The 17,519-nt window shown below is 43.2% G+C and overlaps 1 protein-coding gene across 1 annotated transcript in view; it reads left to right on the top strand.

The window, feature by feature from the left end:
- Positions 1 to 17,519, top strand: part of ST18 (ST18 C2H2C-type zinc finger transcription factor) — a 367,593-nt gene that overhangs the window by 114,271 nt on the left and 235,803 nt on the right. The window contains exon 6 of the mRNA XM_029587185.1: positions 13,670 to 13,768. Coding sequence (XP_029443045.1) covers positions 13,670 to 13,768 — 99 coding nt within the window. The remainder of the gene's footprint in view (positions 1 to 13,669; positions 13,769 to 17,519) is intronic.

The following is a 17,519-nucleotide window of genomic DNA, read 5'->3' as shown; positions in this document are numbered from 1 at the left end:
GACAGATGGAGGGACAGGATCCACTCATTGGACAGTCACTTTTTTACTTTATAAAGAATGCCTAAAAATGATAGCAAGGGGTTCATAGAGTCTTCCCTAATCAGAATCTAATAACATACAGCCCTTAATAATCAGCATGAGTTTTCAAAATACTGATGCAGTATACAAATAAAATAATCTGTAAAATGGAAATTCTTAACCATTTTCCTTAAAGTTGCATTATCCTTCAGAGCTCAAAAAGGGATCACTGATGAGTTACACTAATTAGGTATAATGCTTGAAAAGGCTCTTCTACTTGTCCTTGTTGATATAACTTCCACAAATGAAGGGACTCAAAGAACTTCACCAGCAGATCTTAAATGCCTTGTGGGAATATATAACTGCAAGTAGTCCTTCAAATACTGTATTATTTAAGACCTTAAATGCCAGTGAAAATATTTTGAATTGACAAAATTCAGCTGGAAGCCATTGGAGTGAGACTAGTGGAGGGAAATGTGATCCCAAGGGCAATGGTCCAGTTGTAATCAAGCTGCTAATTTCTGAATACTCTGTAACATCATTAAATGTTTCTTAGGCAACTCAAAAAGAAGAGAGTTACAATAATCCAATCAGTTTATAACTATAGTGAATTAAAGTGCCATGTCCTTTTTTTTCTATTAATAGCTTTAACTGCCTTAATTGGTGAAGGTGGTAGAAGCATGGCTTAGCTGATGCCATTACACAAGTGTTTATTGTTAGCTCTGAATCAGCTATAGCTATAGCACCAATGGAGATAATGTCTCTAATGTTCAGGTGGGTGCCTACCTCAGCACCAGCGATCATCAAACGGTATGGTTTCATATCACAAATAGGATATGGAGAAGTAACACGAAGACCCAAGTTTTACAGTTCAAAAACACGAACTTTGATGAAATGGGGAAGTATCTGGAAGAAGACCTAGAAGGATGGGAGAACAAGAGAGATGTGGAACAACAATGGACCAAAATAAAAGGATCAATTACCAAGGCAACAAATCTATATGTTAGAAAAGTAAAGAAAAGCAAAAGAAAAATGAAACCTATCTGGTTCTCAAAGGAGGTGGCTGACAAAATAAAAGCTAAAAAAACAGCGTTCAGGAAATATAAAGGATCCCAAAGGAAGGAGCACAAGGAAGAATATCTGGTGGAACTGAGGGAGATGAAGAAAGTAATCAAAACAGCAAAAAGACAAGCAGAAGAAAGAATTGCCAAAGAGGTAAAGTGAGGTGACAAAACAGTTTTCAGATACATCAGAGAAAGGAGAAAAGTTCCAAGTGGTATAGTGAAATTGAAAGGGGAAAAGGATCAATGTGTGGAGAAAGACGAAGAAATGGCAGAAATATTAAACAAATACTTCAGCTCTGTATTCACTAAAGAGGACCCTGGAGAAGGACCATCACTAGATAACAAGAAACTGGAGGGGAGTAGATGTAACTCCATTTACAGAAGAGAATTTATAGGAAGAGCTAGGAAAACTAAAAGTGGACAAAGCCATGGGGCCTGATGAGGTTCATCCCAGGATACTGAGAGAGCTCAGAGATGTGCTGGTGGGTCCGCTGTGTGACCTATGCAATAGATCCCTAGAAACAGCAGTGGTGCCGAGTGACTGGAGAAGAGCAGTGGTGGTCCCACTTCACAAGAGTGGGAGCAGAGAGGAGGCTGGAAACTAGGGATGTGAATCGTTTTAGGACGATTAAAATTATCGTCCGATAATTTTAATATCGTCTTAAACCGTTATGGAACACAATACAATAGAGATTCTAACGATTTATCGTTATAAATCGTTAGAATCGTGAGCCGGCACACTAAAACCCCCTAAAACCCACCCCCGACCCTTTAAATTAAATCCCCCACCCTCCCGAACCCCCCCCAAATGAGTTAAATAACCTGCGGGTCCAGCGGCGGTCCGGAACGGCAGCGGTCCGGAACGGGCTCCTGCTCCTGAATCTTGTTGTCTTCAGCCGGCGCCATTTTCCAAAATGGCGCCGAAAAATGGCGGCGGCCATAGACGAACACGATTGGACGGCAGGAGGTCCTTCCGGACCCCCGCTGGACTTTTGGCAAGTCTCGTGGGGGTCAGGAGGCCCCCCACAAGCTGGCCAAAAGTTCCTGGAGGTCCAGCGGGGGTCAGGGAGCGATTTCCCGCCGCGAATCGTTTTCGTACGGAAAATGGCGCCGGCAGGAGATCGACTGCAGGAGGTCGTTCAGCGAGGCGCCGGAACCCTCGCTGAACGACCTCCTGCAGTCGATCTCCTGCCGGCGCCATTTTCCGTACGAAAACGATTCGCGGCGGGAAATCGCTCCCTGACCCCCGCTGGACCTCCAGGAACTTTTGGCCAGCTTGTGGGGGGCCTCCTGACCCCCACGAGACTTGCCAAAAGTCCAGCGGGGGTCCGGAAGGACCTCCTGCCGTCCAATCGTGTTCGTCTATGGCCGCCGCCATTTTTCGGCGCCATTTTGGAAAATGGCACCGGCTGAAGACAACAAGATTCAGGAGCAGGAGCCCGTTCCGGACCGCTGCCGTTCCGGACCGCCGCTGGACCCGCAGGTTATTTAACTCATTTGGGGGGGTTCGGGAGGGTGGGGGATTTAATTTAAAGGGTCGGGGGTGGGTTTTAGGGGGTTTTAATGTGCCGGTTTTGCGATTTTTAGATTTTTCACGATTTTTCACGATATTTTACCCCCCCAAACGGCAACAATACGATTCCCTCCCCCTCCCAGCCGAAATCGATCGTTAAGACGATCGAGGACACGATTCACATCCCTACTGGAAACTACAGGTCGGTTAGCCTCATCTCGGTGGTGGGGAAGGTAATGGAGTTGCTGCTGAAAGAAAAAATAGTGAGCTATCTACAGTCAGAAGAATTGCTGGACCAGAGGCAGCATGGATTCACCAGGGGAAGGTCCCGTCAGACAAATCTGATTGACTTTTTGATTGGGTGACTAGGGAATTAGATAGAGGAAGAGCACTTGATGTCATCTACTTAGATTTCTGCAAAGCTTTTGATACAGTCCCGCACAGGAGGCTTGTGAATAAAATGAGAAGCTTAAGAGTGGGTGACAAGATGGTGGCCTGTATTGCAAACTGGTTGAAGGACAGAAGACAATGTGTGATGGTAAATGGAACTTACTCTGAAGAGAAAGCAGTGTTAAGCGGAGTGCCCCAAGGATCGGTGTTGGGCCCGGTCCTGTTCAATATCTTTGTGAGTGACATTGCAGACGGAATAGAAGGTAAGATTTATCTTTTTTCAGATGATACTAAGATCTGCAACAGAGTGGACACGCCGGAAGGAGTGGAGAGAATGAGACGGGATATAAGGAAGCTGGAAGAGTGGTCGAAGATATGGCAGCTGAGGTGCAATGCCAAGAAGTGCAGAGTCATGCATATGGGGTGTGGAAATCTGAAAGAATTGTATTTGATGGGGGGATGAAAGACTGATGTGCATGGAGCAGGAGAGAGACCTTGGGGTGATAGTGTCTAACGATCTGAAGTTGGTGAAACAATGTGACAAGGCGATAGCTAAAGCCAGAAGAATGCTGTGCTACATAGAGAGAGGAATATCTAGTAAGAGAAAGGAAGTGATGATCCCCTTGTACAGGGCCTTGGTGAGGCCCCACCTGGAGTACTGGGTTCAGTTCTGGAGATCGTATCTCCAAAGGGACAGAGACAGGATGGAGGCAGTCCAGAGAAGGGCGACCAAAAAGGTGGATGGTCTTCATAAAATTACTTATGAGGAGAGATTTAAGAACCTAAATATGTACACCCTGAAGTAGCAGAGGAGCAGGGGTGATATGATACAGACTTTCAGATACTTGAAAGGTTTTAATGATCCATGGTCAACAACAAACCTTTTACGCTGGGAAAAACCTGTAGAACTAGCGGTAACGATTTGAAGCTTCAGGGAGGAAGACTCAGAACCAATGTCAGGAAGTATTTCTTCACGGAGAGGTGGTGGATGCCTGGAATTCCCTTCCAGAGGAAGTGGTGAAGACTAAAACTGTAAAGGATTTCAAAGGGGCATAGGATAAACACTGTGGATCCATAAAGCTAGAGGATGGGAATGAAGAGTAGAGCCATGGGGGCGGCTTGCTGGAATGTTGGCTACTACCTTGTGATTACTACCCTTATTCAAAAAGCCTTTGCATGGTTAATGCAACCCCAACATTGCTCTCTGCTTCAACGGCAAGGGGAAATGTGGAATAGAGGATTTGCATTCAGATAACAACCAAAAAGTTCTACCCTTACTCAAAAAGCCTTTGCGCGGTTAACGCAAACCAAAAATTGCTTTCTGCTTCAACGGCAAGGGGAAATGTGGAAAAGAGGATTTGCATTCAGATAACAACCAAAAAGGACTGAACTTCACAATCTGGGTAAAGCGTGGGGGTAGCTTGCTTATCACGGCGGTTACTACCCTAAACCAATTAAGCCTGATACATCACTTTGAATACATATACAGCATTGCTCTCTGCTTCTACGGCAGGGGGAAATGTGGAAAACAGGATTTGCATTCAGACAACCAAAAAGGACTGAACTTCAGAATCTGGGTAAACAAAAAAAGATTTACATTCAGACAACATCCAACAAAGCATCGATCTGTGCAGTCTGGGCAAACAAGCATCGGGGTAACTTGCTGGATGCGGCGATTACTACCCTTAACCATAAGCCTTATACTTACCTTTGATGCAACTCCATTGCTCTTTGCATCAATGAAAGGGGATGGCAGGAAATTTGAATCAAACAGTTACTAACAAGGTTGATTAAACAGATAAGTATGGGAAAATAAGTGTGGAAGCTTGCTGGGCAGACTAGATGGGCCAATTGGTCTTTTTCTGCCATCATTTTCTATGTTTCTATATAATTTTACCTTATCTTCACAGTCTAAACTGTTACCATTGAGTGTTGTTATTGGGCTATTAGTAATTATGAATGGCTGCTTAAAATTTCTGTCTTGGATGGATTGAGCTTTAAATTATTCCTCTGCAAACTTGAAGGATGGAATTTTTTTTTTTTATCTTCTAGACTCTGAGGAGCAACAATTTCCACAGGAAAAAACTTCACTAGGTGAATTATAGATGTGGATTTAATGCTGAATTTTATGTTTTGTATTTTATTGAATATCACTTTGCGTGATCTTTGTGGATCTAGAAGGTGATTAACACATGATGTGAAACATAAATAAATAAATAGATAGATAGATAAATAGGTGTCAAGCAGAGATTCAGTTAACAGCAATTAAGGGAAGCTTAGTATCTGGAGGAGTTAGGAATATTATGGACAGTGTATTATAGTATTACTAGGGACTTTGTTTTCAGTTTTTATTTTATTTTTCCTGGGGATTTTAATATGCTAAAAAAGATCAGTGGAAAAATGACTTTTCCATTGATATTCTTTCTGTGTCTTATAACAAAGTCATTTTCCACTGATTTTATTTAGCACATTGAAATTCCTGGCAAAATAAAATAAAAACTAAAAATGAAGGTCCCTACGTATTACCCATGGATTTTGCACTTGCTCTCAAAAGGTGGTATTCGTATATCTTTCCACTGAAAATTTCCCCAAGAAAATGTACTGCAGACACTTACACCTCCTATTTCTGTGGGTAATTTATTTCATAGAAAATAATAAGGGTAGGTATGAAAATGCAAGCTGCATGCATTATTTTCCTCCCTCGGGAATACCTCCTCTCTTAACTGCATAGCGGAAGGGTAATTTTCAGATAACCCTTCTACTCAGGTAAATTGGTATTTACCTGGATAAATACCTGAATGTAATCCACTCTGAAGTGCCGAAAAGTGTGAAAAGCAGAATATAAAAATCAAAATAAATAAAATACCTTTTGAATATTGCCCAACCCATGTTCTTGAGATATAATACATGACATTTTAAAATGTTCTTCTTACAAAGCTGTTCCTACAATTATAGATAAAAATTAAGATGCTTTTGAGCTGATTGTTTGCAGTGATACCTTTTCATACAGGGTTGTTGCAGTTTGAGCTCTGAAAGATTGTGCTGTTTTAGTTTGGGAAGGTTCTAAGTAACTGGCAATGGAGAGACTTTGTGTCACAGTTACTTAAGTAACAATATAATGTTTATTTATTTATTTGTTTGTTTATTTATTTATTAACTTTTTTATTCCGACATTCGTGGGGAACATTATGCTAGTTTACAATATAACTGAAAAAGACGGAAACTACAAAAAACAGGGGAGGGGAGAGGGGAGCAGTAAGAAGAAAGGAGAACGAGAGGCAGCAAAGAGGGAAAGCCATAAGGAGGAAGGAAAAAATAGGAACAGTACCTGGAAGAGGAGGTACAGGTAGGGATAGCCTTATTGTAGACATAAGATAACCATATTATATGCTCAAGAAATTAAAACTTTACATACAATACACTCTGAGGGGACTAAGACATCGCTAGCAAAAATTGTGAACAAGGTTTGGACAGACATTGCAAGGGGGTAAGGCGGGGGGAAAACAATATTAAGAGTAGAAGTCAATTGCTAGAAGGAATACACTCAGGGGACTAAAAAAGTGGCAGAGAAAATTATACATTAACAATGTACAGCCTTACGGAAAAGTACATTAGGTAGGGTATATACTAAGTTAGGTCCGAGTCTGGGTAAGCCAATTTAAAGAGCCAGGTCTTAATTCCTTTTTTGAATTTGCGCAGACATGGTTCTAGATGGAGTTCAGTAGGCAGGGTGTTCCAGAGGGCAGGGCCGGTGATAGAGAAGGCTCTTTCTCTAGTAGAGGCATGGTATGCGGTTTTAAGGGAAGGGGTGAAGAGAGTCCCTGCGAGGGTGGTTCTGGTGGGATGATTGGATGAGAGGAAGCGTGGTGCTTCCTCGAGCCAAGAGTGATTGTGATTGTACAGTGAATTATGAAGGATGGTAAGAGTTTTGTATCTTATGCGGGAGGAAATGGGTAACCAATGAAGGTCCTTTAGGATGGGAGTGATGTGGTCACTTTTGCGGGTATTTGTTAGAATCCTAGCCATGGCATTCTGCAACATTTGAAGGGGTTTAATGGTAGATAAGGGGAGACCAAATAATAACGAGTTGCAATAATCCAATTTTGATAATATAGTCATCTGTATTACTGTGCGGAAGTCTTGAGTATGTAGTAGAGGTTTAAGTTTTTTAAGGATGTGGAGTTTGAAGAAACCTCCCTTTATGATAGTGTTGATGTGATGTTTGAAATTTAGTTGTTGGTCTAGGGAGACACCGAGATGAGTAGTAAGGGGAAAAAATTCCAGTTCACCTCAGCCAGCCATTTCACAGATTAACTTTAACCAATATAGGCTGGATTCTTCATTCTTCGCAAAATGATGAATCCTGCGAAAACAGGGGATGGCGGGCCTGCGAAAGCCCTCAGCCTTCACATCACAGTGGTGCGCTGGCTGCCAGCTTTCGCACCGAATAGCGCCACCGTGAAAGTTGATGGTATTCAGCGCGCTACTGCCAACAATAATGTTAGTAACATTATCGCCGGCAGTGAAACCACCGCTGACTCCGCCCCCTCCCTGCCCCTACTCCTCCCCTCTCCCTAATTTGCATTATATCACATGCGAAAAGGATGTTTTCGCATGCGATATGGCCTTATCGCGTGTGTTAGAGCCCTAACACACACGATAAAGCTTTAGAAAATAACCCCCATAGTATGTTAATTGATAAATTTAGGTATTTCTTAGGATTTGTAGTCTATCTCCAAAAATCACAGATGACGTACTCAGACACACATATATATTATAGTTTTAAATGTGATTTTACAGGATTGTTCTGGAAGGGGAGCATAATAACTGAGTTTAATTATCAAAATTTCAGGTTGCTTATATGTCTAAAAGTTAATTGGGGTGGGGCATAAGGTTAAAGGCTGAAGAATCTAGGGAAGGTGTTCCCAAACCTGCCCTATGGTCTCCTAGCCACTCAGATCTTCAGGATGCTGTAATGCAGAGGTCCCCAACCACCGGTCCGCGGACCGGGACCGGGCCGTGGGAGTTTTTTACCGGTCCGCGGCGCCGCCAAGCACCGGCAGGTGTGTTGCGCGCTCCCGGTCTCTTCCTTCCCTGCTGCCGTTGCCGCTGGGCTATCAGCACGTTCAAGCCCAGCGGGAACGTCAGCGGTGCAAAAAAAACCCAAAAGCTGTGGCATCCGCGGCTGGCCTTTTCTTCTTCCCGCTCCCCCCCCTCCCTCTGACCCGGAACAGGAAGTGATACGCGGTGCGCGGGAAGGAGAAAGAGCCGTGCCGCATGAAAAAATAGCAGCGGCGACAGCAGCATCGGCCCCCGAGCAATCGAAGCAGCTGATAATAGGTAAAGGAGACAGCAATGTGAGCCTCCCGCGGCCGATGGGATTCTTCTTTCTTGGCCTGCGGGGGCTGGAGGAGGAGGAGGTGGTGCAGCTATCGTTTGTGCTCGGGGGAGAGGGGAGAGGAAGTGAGTGAGAGAAAGAGAGAGAAGCAGGCAGCCAGCATGTGTGTGATTGACTGGTCAGAGAGCTGATGTGTGTGTGTGTGTATGTGAGAGACAATGAAAGTGATTGCTCAGGGAGATGACTGATGTGTATGTGAGAGTGTGAGACATTAGTCAGGGAGGTGACTGATGTGTGTGTGTGAGAGAGAAAAAGCATGGAAGTGAGAAGTCTGGGTATGTGAGAAAGCATGGGCGTAAGAAGCCTGGTGTTGTGGGGGTGAAAGAAAGCATGGGAGTGAGAAACCTGGGTGAGTGTGCATGCATGAGAGAGAGAGAGACTGCTTGGTAAGGTGACGGTGTGTGTGAGAGAAAAAGACTGGTGTGTGTGAATGTGAGAGAATGTGATTCAGGGAATGAGAAGCCTGTGCACGTGGAGAGTGAGCATGGAAATGAGAGAGACTGGTGTGTGTGTAACAGAGAGAAAGTGATTATGGGAATGAGAAGCCTGTGCATGGGAAGAGAAGTGAGCATGGGCGTGAGAAACCTGGGTGTGTGTGAGACACAGCATAGGAGGGAGAAGCCTGTATATCTGACAGAGAACATGGGAGTGGGAAGCCTGTGTGTGTGTGTATGCATGAGCGAGATCAGGTGACTGGTGTGTGTGTGTGTGTGAGAGAGAGAGAGAGAGAAATAAAGTGATTATGGGAATGAGAAGCCTGTGCATGTGAAGAGTGAGCATGGGAGTGAGAAACCTGGGTATGTGTGAGACACATCATGGGAGGGAGAAGCCTGTATATCTGAAAGAGAACATGGGAGTGAGAGACTGGTGAGTGTGTGTGTGTGTGAGAGAGAGAGACAGAGAAAGTGATTGAGAGTGAGAAGCCCATATATGTAAGTAGAACACGGGAGTGGGAAGCCTCTGTGTGTGTGTATGGCATGAGAGAAACTGTTCAGGAAGGTGACTGGTGTGTGTGTGCCAAAGACTGTTTGGGAGATGATTGGTGTGTGAGAGACAGAAACTGGTCATGGGGGCATGACTGGTGTGGTGTGTGTGTGAGTCATGGGCACTAAGGAAGAGGACCATAAGTATAGAGCTTAGCTTCTACTGCTGCTTCTGGTGTGTGCCACGGCCTGCAGGGAAGGGGAGTAGGACAGCTGCTGGAGGGGGTAAGTAAAAGTGGCTTTTTTAGTTTATTTTTCTTGACTGCCATTTTAATTGTGTGATGTCTGCTTTTTTGAAATATTTTATTGGTGTTTGGAGAATGTTTAATAGTTTTTATGAGTTTTTAATTGTTGGATGTTATTCTGTTCATAGCTGTTTTGAAACATTTATTCTGCTTATTATTATAGTTTTACAATTATTTCTGTGTGGGGATCTATAGCTGCTTGCTAGTTCTGTTTTCCTAATAAGAGGTGTATTGGTTTTTAGGACCTGATTTAATATTTGTAGTGTTGCCTTTTCATAGATAGGGTTGCTCCTGTTTGAGTGTATTCCATAATACAGGTGTAACTGTGTGCAGATTAGTTTATGTGCATTACTACAGATCCTGGGAGTATGTTAGGTCGGTTCTGTGTCTGTTACCGAGATGAAATATTTTGCTAGCATGTAAGCGTTTGTATCGGTCTTATTTGTTGTGTTTTCTCAAGAGGACATGCATTGGTGGTAAACTGCTGTCTTTTCATAAGTAGGGCTATTGAGCCTGGAAGTAGAAGGAGTTTGAGTTACTGTTACTGAGATGTCACCAGAACCAGAATATCTTTTTTGTAGGGTGAGTTGTATGGGGAATGTCATAATTCTGCTTTGCATCCATTATTGTGGGTCAGGGGGGTTCCCGTGGATACAAACTGTACTTTTACATCTAGCCCCGTGACGATCATGGGTCAGTGTGCCATGCATGTGAGAACCTATGGTGAGTTGAGTCACATTCACATTATAAATGTCATAATTAAATAAGTGTGCACTAAAATCCAACCCCCTCCATAACCCCGCCCTCATATGACCAAAGCCCCGCCCCTGCCCCGCCCTGCCGGGCCATGGAAAAATGGTCTTGCTTGAAGCCGGTCCCTGGTGCAAAAAAGGTTGGGGACCACTGCTGTAATGTATAAGACTGAGTGAGAGGAGGGTCGGGGCTGCCTCAGAGCCTGTGGGTGTGTGATGGCTCGCAGGCCCTCTGCAGATTTTATTTTAAGTTTCTGCAGCCATTGCTGCTGCCATCGCACAGAGATCTACAACAATGCATCCCGAAGAGCACAGGAGAGAAAAAGAAAGGGGGAGAGGGGATGGGATTAGAACTGTGCAGGGCATCCCTGAAGAGGGGAACCAAAGAAGGGGCTGCTGCTGGACAGAAGACTGGGGGCTGAGAGAGGCAGGGGGTGCTGCTGCTGGGGAGAGGGGTGGGGGAGAGGTGATTCCTGCTGCTGGGTGGAAGGTTTGGGGAGAGGGGGCTACTACTGCTGTGCATAGAGTTGGAGCACAGGGGCTACTGCTGCTGGGTGAGGGTTTCTATTTCTGAGCAGATGGTTGGGAGAGAGAGAGAGGCTGCTCTTGAGCAGGGGACAGAAAAGGAGAGAGAGGTGCTGCTGGGCAAGGGTTGGTTTGAATATTAGAGAAGGGATGCAGGACAAGGTGTGAGTGAGGAGAAAGGGGGAGGATGCAGGGGAAGGTGTGAGTGGGGGAGAAGGAGGGGAAGGCAAGGCAAGGAGTAAGCGAGGGTGAGAAAGAGGAATGCAGGTTAAGAAGTGGGTTGGGGGGGGTCAAAGGATGATGCAGAGGAAGGAGTAGGAGATACAGGGCACAGAGTGGCTGTGGGGAGGGGAAAAATAGTGGGGGGAGATAAAGGGAATGCTGGACAAGAGATGGGGGGAAGAGAGAGAGTGGGATTCTGGGTAGGAGGGGAGACTGCTGCCACCACAGGGATAGCCATTCCTTTGCCAACAATGGACACGGCTCTGTGCCAGAGCAGCCTCTGATGTCAAGGGGGAAGAGGGGGGGGGGGGTGTTAATTCTGAATATCTACCCCAGGCGCAGAAACATATGGTCCTGGCACTGCCAGCCTGTGTACGAAGGTCCTGCTCACTCACTAAAGCCTAATTTGTATCTGATACGTCTTCATTTACATGTGTCTACAGCTTAATTTAAGCAGGTACACAGTAAATGACTTCAGGGATCAGTGTAATATGTATGCTAAGTCCTTAGTACACAGAACACTATTCTTCATGAACACTAAATGGTCTTATCGTGTACAGTGACCCATTAGTGCAGAGGGCCCTTTATGTAGAAAATCGCTCAATTACAATAAATCATGTATTTCCTTAATAGTAGAAAAAGTCTGTACATTTTAAAATAATATCTTGCAAACCTGGGAAACCATGCACCCATTCTACATAATCAAGTCTTATTTTCCTCTCATTTTTACTGTAACATTATAACGCACTATCAGTTCAAGAAAATTTTGCATGCCTTATTTTAATTGTTACAAACTGCAGTCACTGGCCGGAGGCTGTGCCACTCATGAGTGAAAATAATTTATAAGTGAAGAAATAAGCACATGCAGTTTACGGTACTTCATGACGTGCCATCTAGAATTCTACATTATTTCACTATATCTTGCTACACTTATGAATAAACATTTATTTTTTTTCCATAATTAACAACATTTGATCTTCCTTTGATATCAAGATCTGAATAAGAGATCAGCAAATAAACCTGAGCAACTGTTATTCACTGTGGGGTAGATTTTCAAAAACCGCGAATAGGCGTACTTTTGTTGGCGCTCCAGGCGCAAACAAAAGTACGCTGGATTTCAGTAGATACGCGCGTAGCCGCGCATATCCGCTGAAATCCGGGATCGGCGCGCACAAGGCTATCGATTTCGTATAGCCAGCGCGCACCGAGCCGCGCAGCCTACCCCCGTTCCCTCCGAGGCCGCTCCGAAATCAGAGCGGCCTCGGAGGGAACTTTCTTTTGCCCTCCCCTCACCTTCCCCTCCCTTCCCCTACCTAACCCACCCGCCCGGCCCTGTCTAAACCCCCCCCTTACCTTTGTTGGGGGATTTACGCCTCCCGGAGGGAGAAGTAAATCCCCGCGCGTCAGCGGGCCTCCTGCGCGCCGGGACGCGACCTGGGGGCGGGTCCGGAGGGCGCGGCCACACCCCAGGGCCGCCCCGGGCCGTAACCACGCCTCCGGGTCCGCCCCCGAAACGCTCCCGGCACGCCCCTTAAACGCCACGCGGTTCGGGCCCACCCCCGACACGCCCCCGACACGCCCCCCTCGGAGAATCCCGGGACTTATGCGAGTCCCGGGGTCTGCGCGCGCCGGTGAGCCTATGTAAAATAGGCTCACCGGCGCGCAGGGCTCTTAAAATCCGCCCCTATGTTATACATGTCTAGTATGCACATAATATTGATTTTACACATACATTTTACTGGGGGAAAAGGGGCAGTTTACAGTGTTCCAGGGTGGGGTTCAGAAGTTTATATTTACAAAGAAATAATCACATATCCATTATCAAACTTTTTTGTATATTTCTACACCTGCTAATTGACTTATGGAAGTGAAATCATACTTATCTGTTTTCTGCTGCTTTTGGATGGGAGGTCTCGGTGAACTAGTGGGTATTGAGGATGAATTGCCAAAGGGACTAAGTGAACTTGTTGAGCTGTGGCAAACTGGTAATTCCAAGTATTCACGCATACTTTATAAATTATCTGCCACTGCATTTCATTCTGGGTGTTTATTTGTAGAGTGTCACAATTATTTTGCACATTAAATATACTTACATATGTTTTTAAAATGGGTAGAGCAAGTATGCATTTTCTTGCATTGGAAATATACGTGCATACTGAAACATATATGTGTATCGTTAGAGCAAAAATACCCATTATTTTATAAACTGTGCAGCTCCCACCGTACACTTTATAAAATACTAGAATTAATCTCTGTGCATCCACTTACGCGTTCAAATGCTGTACAACGTTTGTTTGTTTATTTATTTATTTAAGTTTCTATACCGATATTAGTGGGAACTAAAAAGAACTGAAAGTTGGGCTCCCTGTGTACTCAGAACTAAAATAAATAAGGATATGATGGACCTTCTTGTTTATATATTGTAAAAAGACTTTAAATGTTGTAAGTGACAGTAACCCTTTGGTATCTGACAACTGATTTCATCTATTATTCTAATATTCTTTGCAATCATCGAAAATCTAGCCTATTTAACTTAAAGTATGCACCTTTTTTTAACAGTCTTTCTGGTTGTCCAATTGCTGCAGCTGAAAAAATGTCAAAATCCCAAGAAAAACATGATTCTCCTAAGGCTGAACAGGGTCCCGACCACATTGAAAGGTATGAGCATCATGGGCCATTTTCACACATTTGACTTTTCAAATTCACATTGCAGGGTCTTTTTCATACATTACTACTACTTTTCATTTCTATAGCAGCGCTAAACATAAGATATAGTTTCTAGTCCATGGTGCTTACAATCTATCATCAAAATGCACAGACAATTCCAATAGGAGTTTTCGGGAAATGTGTTTATTATAGCAATCATGGTTAAAACAAACAAACATCACGGGGTAAATATGCAATTGGACACTTGACCACAAAGTTATGTGCATATCTTTAAGCCCCCACACAAGACGATTTTGAAATTCATGATACCCGCACATATTTTGTTTACATTTCAAGTTGTTATGCATATGAATATCAGAAATGCTATGCTGGTTCAGAATATTGGTCCCTTGAGTCCAGTATCCTATCTCCAAAAGTGGCCTATGTAGGTTGCCTGAAAGTATCGGCAAATCACATAATGAAAATCTTTTCACGTTGCTCTCTCCCAGAATTAAGAGGTGGAGGCACCATTGTCTCTCTGGTCGAAAATTATTGTTTGACCCGTCTTCCAGAAATATGTTCAAACCTTTCTTAAATTTAGTAATACTATTAGCTTTAACCACATTTTCTGGCAAGTTCCATGGCGTAACTAAAAAACAGTGAAAAAAATTCTTTCATAAATTTACTACTTTTTATTTTCAGGGAATGTCTTCCAGTCCTAGTAATATTTGATAGTGTAAATAACCATTGTTTATTACCCTGTTCCATACCAGAAATTATTATATAAGCCTCTCTTATATTCCTTCAAAGTCATCGCATCTACAAACCGAAGAGCCCTAACCTGTTTAGCCATTTCATAAGGGAGCCAGTCCATCCCCTTAATTATTTTTGTTGCCTTTCTCCATTATTTTTCTAGTTCTGCTAGATCTTTTTTTGAGGTGTGTTGATCATAATTGCACAGAGTACTCAAGCTGTGGCTGCACCATTGAACGAAATAGAGGCAGTACATAAGAACATAAGAAATTGCCATCCTGGGTCAGACCAAGGGTCCATCAAGCCCAGCATCCTGTTTCCAACAGAGGCCGAACCTGGCAATTACCCAAACACTAAGAAGATCCCATGCTACTGATGCAATTAATAGCAGTGGCTATTCCCTAAGTAAACTTGATTAATAGCCGTTAATGGACTTCTCCTCCAAGAACTTATCCAAACCTTTTTTGAACCCAGCTATACTAACTGCACTAACCACATCCTCTGGCAACAAATTCCAGAGCTTTATTGTGTGTTGAGTGAAAAAGAATGTTCTCTGATTAGTCTTAAATGTGCTACTTGCTAACTTCATGGAATGCCCCCAGTCCTTCTATTATTCAAAAGTGTAATTAATCAATTCATATCTACTCGTTCAAGTAGTATATTCTCAGTTTTTTCTATTCCTCTTTGAATAGTTCCTAATGTTCTGCTTGCTTTATTGGCAGCCACCACACACTGAGATGAAGATTTCAATGTGTTGTCCACAATGATATCAAGGTCTTTTTTCCTGTGTGGTAACTCCTAACATGGAACCCAGCCTTGGGTATACATAGCTAGGATTATTTTTTCCCTATTTGCACTTGTCCATATTTAATTTCATCTGCTATTTGAATGACCAGCTCCCCAGTCTTACAATGGCCTTTTGCAATTCCTCACATACAGCTCATGTTTTAGCAAATTTGAATAATATAGTGTCAAATTTGATCACCTTGCTCATGGCTCCTTTTGCTAGATAATTTAAGAATATACTTAACAACACTGGTCTCAGTACAGAACCCTGGGACACTCTTCTAATCACTTCTCTACATTGGAAAAAAATTATCATTTTGACCTACTTTCTGTTTACAATCTTTTATCGGTTATCGATCCACAACAGAATTTGCCCCCTGTTCCAGGACTTTGTAATTTCTTGAGGAGTTTCTCATGTGAAATTTTCAAATGCCTTCTGAAAATTCAGGTACACCACCTCGACCAGTTCATCTATAGCGACATGATTTTTTTTACTGCAAGAAATCCAATAGATTAGTAAGGCATGACTTGCCTTTGGTAAACCCGTATTGGCTTTTCCCCATTAAGCCCCTATCATGGGATTTCAATCATGGAGTTTTTTGCACATTTCGCTATGGTACTTATTCCTGTGGTATTTTTCTGAGAGGATAAATGCCAATTAATTCTGTTGTTTCTCTACTTTCTACCATTCTGATCAGCTTCTATGTCAGGCTTTCTGCTTTGTAGATTTCCAGATCACCTCTGAAGCACTTTTTAAAAATTGGCTTTACAATGGCTCGCCTCCTGTCTTCAGGCACTGTGGCAGATTTTAATGATATTTTACAGATTAACAGGATCAGATATGCAGTTTCATATTTGAGTATTTTCAGAACTCTAATGTTGAAACCATTGGGTCCTGGTGATTTGTTGCTATTTTACCTCTAAATTTGTTCTATTACATCCTCCATTTTAATAGTGATTTGCTTTAGTTCCTCTGACTCATTACTTTCAAAGAATGGTTCCAATGTGAGTATCTCTCCAATATCCTCTCCTGTAACACCAAAATAATAGCTTTGTCTTCTCTGAGTGTCCCTTTACCATCTGGTCATCTAATGATCCAAATGACTCCTCACTGGCTTCTTGTTTTTGATGTATTTGAAAACATTTTTATTATTATTTATTTATTTATTTTTAATTTTTATATACCGACATTCTTGCATACAATGCAAATCAGGCCGGTTTACAGTGAAACTGAATAAGCAGGAAATATAATTCCTTAGTCTAATACATTGAACATCTAAAACGAAACAAATGTTAACAAAACAAAAACCTAAACAACTTTAATAAAGGTTAATTAAAAAGAAAAACATAAATAAAATTATTTTAAAAGAAGCACAAAGGTTAGCACGAAGGGGAGCACAAAGGGGAGAGCCCCTTTGTCGCGCCCCTTCGGAGCGTGACGCCCGGCGCGCAACGCCTGATGGACCGGCGTCATTTACCGGCTCTGACACTAGCGTGGTGACGTCATCGGGGGCGGGTCTCATTCTTCCTGAGGACTCACAATCTTCTTAGTTTCATGGCGATTTTTCATTTTTTTTCAGTTTTTTCAGCCAGGGATTGTCTCTCAGGGTACCCGATGTTGGTGGGTTGCCCCTCACCTTCATTGCCTGATGGATCTGCGTCGTTTACCGGCTCTGACGCTAGCGTGGTGACGTCATCGGGGGCGGGTCTCATTCTTCCTGAGGACTCACAATCTTCTTAGTTTCATGGCGATTTTTCAGTTTTTTTCAGTTTTTGCATCTGTGCAAACTTCTTATCAAATTCTTTTTTGACCTTCCTTAAATATACATACATAACCTTACCCATTTCAAAATGATAATAAAAGTTATATGTTTTATTGGTATGCTAGTTATTTGCAAACGTTTTGAAGGTTAATCATAAATATACAGATTCATAACACACTTCTAAATGCCCTCCTGTGCCTTGCCTCCTCCTCAGAAAATCTCTTTTCTATTCAGACACTTTTTTTTCCATTACAAACTTAGGCCTTGATTCATCATTCTTCGCAGGGGGGGGGGGCCTGCAAAAACCCACAGCCTTCGCACCACAGCAGTGCGATTTTGGCAGCCGCGGTGTGCTGGCTGCTGACTTTCGCACCAAATAGCGCCACGTGAAAGGTGGTGCTATTCGGTGGATTACTGCTGACGATAACGTTAATAACATTATCACCAGCAGCGAAGCCACC

This window comes from Rhinatrema bivittatum, chromosome 2, assembly GCF_901001135.1.
Source record: "Rhinatrema bivittatum chromosome 2, aRhiBiv1.1, whole genome shotgun sequence".
Taxonomy (NCBI): Eukaryota; Metazoa; Chordata; class Amphibia; order Gymnophiona; family Rhinatrematidae; genus Rhinatrema; species Rhinatrema bivittatum.
Note: the sequence above shows the minus strand (reverse complement) of the source record. Positions and strands in the feature narration are given on the sequence as shown.